This window comes from Berghia stephanieae, chromosome 9, assembly GCF_034508935.2.
Source record: "Berghia stephanieae isolate SIO BIC M18660-M18661 chromosome 9, UCSD_Bste_1.3, whole genome shotgun sequence".
Classification (NCBI taxonomy): Eukaryota; Metazoa; Mollusca; class Gastropoda; order Nudibranchia; family Aeolidiidae; genus Berghia; species Berghia stephanieae.
The window spans coordinates 12,403,395-12,408,232 of NC_088368.1; the positions used below are offsets into that span (position 1 = coordinate 12,403,395).

The following is a 4,838-nucleotide window of genomic DNA, read 5'->3' on the forward strand; positions in this document are numbered from 1 at the left end:
TTAAATGTTGCGGTTGGTCAGGGACCCCTTGTAAAGCGCTTTGAGCACCTTTAGTGGATATTGCTCTATATAAAGCTCAATTTTTTATAAGTAAATAAGTAAATATTAGAGTAAACACAAATTTGAATTGGACCATTAACTTTCCCTCAATATTTTCCATGGATAGGACGCTTATCGTGTCTCACCTCATGAAGAAATCTTGACCACTTTTGGAGTTGCTGATGAATTCCAGGTAAGGAAGGTTATTAGGGGTCACAGCTTCCAGAAAACTGGACTCGGCAATCCCGACAGCCTTCCGAAGGGTGGCAAACACAGGCATAGCAAAACTCTCAAACACAAATTCCTGTGGAGAAGGGATGAGGAATAATCAGATTAAAATATAGTCAACAACAATATTCTTTTACTATATTTCCTTATTCAGTATTCAAGGCTTCAATCAAACACAAACTAGACTTAAAAAATTGTTTCGGAAGCATGCCCTTCTTCAGCAAACAATCACTATAATAATTCACCATCACCTACTGTAATTTTTATAATTACAGTGGTCAAGATATATAGACTTTTTCGGATAAGTTACATTTAGCAACAGTATGAGGCCACAGTGTCTCCCTAGTTTTCTATACAAAGAGTGGTAGTGGTAGCCAACTTATTTTGCCAGATATTCTTTAGTGTATCAATTTGCCATAAAATTAGCCTTGAAGTGATTAAGGCATTTCCTGATTTTACAGTCAAAATTGTCAAGATTAGTCACGTGTCCTGGTTTGCATGGTTTTATAATAATAATAACAAAATATACATTTTACAGGGCTTTGTGTACAAGTAGAAAATAGGGAAATAAAGAAGGTGATTGTCATTTTTTAAAAAATAATAGCAATAACTACAATAGATTATAAAAGAGAATGTAAAGCCAAAAATATTTCAGCCAAAACATTGTCTTGTGTCACTTATTTTCTGGTCCTTGTACGCATTGTTGAATTGTAATTCTAATGCTCAAATCCAAAAACTAAGGAATATTTCCAGGGATCTGGAGGATGAGAATCTCCCCCCCCCCCCCTCCCTCCCCTTCCAACAAGGTCAAGGGACAGAACCCTGATTGGGGTTCAGGGGACAAAGCCCCCGAAGAACTTTGAAAATAACGCCTTGAGAGTGTCAAAAATTTTATGTCCTGAGAGAATGTTTCAAGAGCTTGAAGACAATAACTATGACCTTTTAAAAAAAAAAATCTAAATTCCTTTACACCAAAAACATGATACTTAAGGACAAAGATTTGAAAAGAAAGGAAGGGATTGAGAATAAATTGTCTTAACAGTAGAGTGGCTGAGATAAATGTAGACATCAAAGCAACTAAATAAAAACACAAATGGAATAACTCACCACAGACCAAGATGTATACATCAGTGATCTTAATAAATGAAAGTCAAAAAGTCTGATGCGGAAAGTATGGATTTCCACAATATAACCCAAAAACTTGAGCATTTTATATAGCGCAATATTCATTAAGCATGCTCAAAGCTCTTTACAAGGGATCCTTAGCCAACAGCAACACGACATACAGGATGAGACATGATGCCTGATAAGTGAATTTTTAATTTTTTTTTTTGACAGTGACAATGCTGTTAATGGCCAGGTACTCATTTCCCCTGGACTCGAACCCTTGGCCTTCCTATTGGAAGGTGAGTGTCATACCACAAGACCACATTGCTGCATAAAGTAGGGCTTTAACAGACCTGTAAGTGGTAACCGACAAAATTGTATGAAAATCTCTCACAGAATATATGGCATCTATGTTTGAAGTCAATATACTTACATAAAGTGCATGTAAAATAACAATGAAAAGAGTAAAAAAGTTGTGGTGATATTGTCAACAATCACACCTTGTCACTGCAATCAAGTGTAAAATGACTACGTAATTGACGCTATCGAAAAGAAAAATTGTAAAAGCACTTCACGTGTGTCATGTCTTGCTTTACATGTTAAGTGTTGCTGTTAGCTTGGATTCTTTGTATAGTGCTTTGAGCATGTTTAGTGGATACTGGGCTATATAAAAGTTCAAGTCTTTTTATTGTAACAAGTAACAATTTGCTGAAAGGTTAGTTTACAACTTGGACTTATCAAGAAAAACGAAACTTCTCTTACTTTTCCTTCAAATGTAAAATTGGCTCTGCTAACAGCTTGGAAATCCTCCTGCGACAAAACGTCCTGGCAAAGACATTGGAAATGTAAACAATAAATGGAACAGGTAATTTTAAATGCCTAAAATCTCCACCCACGTCGTACTCCACTTCCATCATTTATCATAATATACATAATAATATAATTAATAAAATAATAATAATAATAAATAATAATAATAATAATAATAATAATAATAATAATAATAATAATAATAATAGATACAAAAAAAATAATAAAAAAACAACAACAAAACAAAACAAATAAAATAATAATAATAATAATAATAATAATAATAATAATAATAATAATAATAATAATAATAATAATAATAATAATAATAATAATAACAATGATGATGGTATAATATACTACTACTACTACTACTATTACCACTACTACTATTACTACTACTACAACCACTACTACTACTACTACTACTACTACTACTACTACTACTACTACTACTACTACTACTACTACTACTACTACTACTACTACTACTACTAATAATAATAATAATAATAATAATAATAATAATAATAATACTATAAAAGCGATAATTATTACAACAACAACAACAACAACAACAACATAATTTATGATGCGATTGGCCAAAGATAACCACAACTGTACTACAAGGTCATTTCATTTTCCCTGTGTAACATTTCACCCAACTGACCTTGGCACAGACGTTGGGGTTCTTGACATTCATTTGTTTGATTCCCTCTCGCACACATGACAAGTACGAGTATCGTGGGTGTTCCTTGTTGACGGGCACCACACCCTTTCTGGTCCAGCGTCGCTTCAAAATGTGCCATCTGCTGTTCTTTCTCAGTTTACCTCTGGATTGGGAAGTAAAGATTTGAATTGGCCTCTGTTTCACTAGAAGGTCAATGAATATTATCAATGTGTCTAGAAAAATCTCAGACTGAAAAATCCTACCTTTAAAATAAAAATCCTACCTAGCAATTTAAGAATCATATGTGGCACAAAGTTGTCCGAACACATCAAAATGCACAAACACATCCGCCTGATCAAATTGGAAGTCATCATTGTGTGACTTTTATCAAATAGCAACACATAAAAGTCAGGCTCTTTAATGACTACTACTACTACTACTACTACTACTACTACTACTACTACTACTACTACTACTACTACTACTACTACTACTACTACTACTACTACTACTACTACCAAGTTGTTTATGACGGCTGGGCCCTGACCAAAAGTTGTTAAATTTGAACAGTTTTGAAATAACACTTTCCTATAATGAGATAAAAACTTCAGAACAAAAATCAGAATCCAACTGCCTCAACGACCAATACACAAACACAATTGTAAAATAAATGATATTATGACTTATAATTATATATATATATATATATATATATATATATATATATATATATATATTATATATATATATATATAATATATATATATAGAGAGAGAGAGAGAGAGAGAGAGAGAGAGAGAGAGAGAGAGAGAGAGACCATTCATAAAATCAATTTAATGTATTGAAGTAACAACTTAGTCACACAGATTCGAGTGGGTCATTTATGTGTTTTAAAAGTGCCTTGCCCAGGAGACAATGCCCGGGATAGAGTTGTGTTATATGTCACCTATATTGCCACTGATCACCCTGAACATTGCCTGACTATGTTAGGAGATGTTAACATTAATAAATATTAACATTTATAAACTGCCTTTCCAAGTATTAGCCATGCTCAATATTTCATTTGTTTCCCCAGTAGGCCATTTGAAACGGATTCCATTTCACACAGTACCAATCGCCTGTTAGGCATCCTTTTTTTTACTAACACTACACTCTTGTAATATTTATCACTGCCTGGATCCAGTACTTATTTACAGCCGCGGTGAGTGGGGCCATGCGTGTAAACCCAACGGATCTGCATCAAGCTTACCTTTGGATTTGGGACGGGGTTGACTGGCGATCCGATTCCATGGTAAGGGGTGGAGATGAAGCCACTGTGGATTCTGTCATCGGCGAAACAGTTCCTTGGTGGCGTTTTGGTGAGAAGGAATCAGCGAAACTCCTCTTCTTCTCTCGAAAACCCTTCATTGTCAACTGATCGAAGGGAATACTAATCTGATAGAAGCAAAGGGACTTGAAAAAATAATGTGTAAAAATATAATATAGAGTCTAGATAGATAGCCTCAAAAATAGAACAAAATACTAAACACGGATGTTTAAAGGTCTCCTTTAATTTGGCACATCAAAGTAAAACATTCTTGCTTCTTCAACTTAATAGTAATAACAACTGCCAATTAGGGTAATTATAATCAATGTTCTCTATCAGCATTGCCACGGAGGACACCCAGCAACTTTTACTTTTACACTTTAAATTTAAACTTTGAAAAATATCTGACTTTGGCCTGGCTTTACTCACCTCGAAATATTTTTACATATTCACTTATAGGATCCCGGTCGTCTCAATTCAAAACATTCTCAGAAGAATGCTATAAACTGACACCTACGTCACATGTTTGACCTGAATGTATTCGGAATCTTATTTTGTTTCAGTATGTTTGTATGCATAATATAAGCTTCGGCTGCGTTTGTTTTCCTCGACAACAAATAAAACAGGAAGTCGACTTTCAAACACAATTTCACAAAAGAGCGAGTTGGAGAGATGTAT

General features: G+C 34.1%; 1 protein-coding gene across 2 annotated transcripts in view; it reads right to left on the reverse strand.

Annotated features, from left to right (window-relative positions):
- Nucleotides 1-4,783, reverse strand: part of LOC144979713 (phosphatidylinositol 4-phosphate 5-kinase-like protein 1) — a 14,546-nt gene extending 9,763 nt beyond the window's left edge. Inside the window, exons 1-5 of one of the 2 annotated variants that reach the window (XM_078926643.1) lie at nt 4,590-4,783; nt 4,104-4,288; nt 2,855-3,017; nt 2,137-2,199; nt 186-343 (exon numbers count right to left, since the gene is read on the reverse strand). In XM_078926643.1, the coding sequence (XP_078782769.1) occupies nt 186-343; nt 2,137-2,199; nt 2,855-3,017; nt 4,104-4,261 (542 nt within the window). In that variant the 5' untranslated portion in view covers nt 4,262-4,288; nt 4,590-4,783. Of the gene's footprint in view, nt 1-185; nt 344-2,136; nt 2,200-2,854; nt 3,018-4,103; nt 4,307-4,589 lie in introns of both variants that reach the window. The other variant, XM_078926644.1, reaches the window with a different exon arrangement.
- Nucleotides 4,784-4,838: the final 55 nt, after the last annotated feature.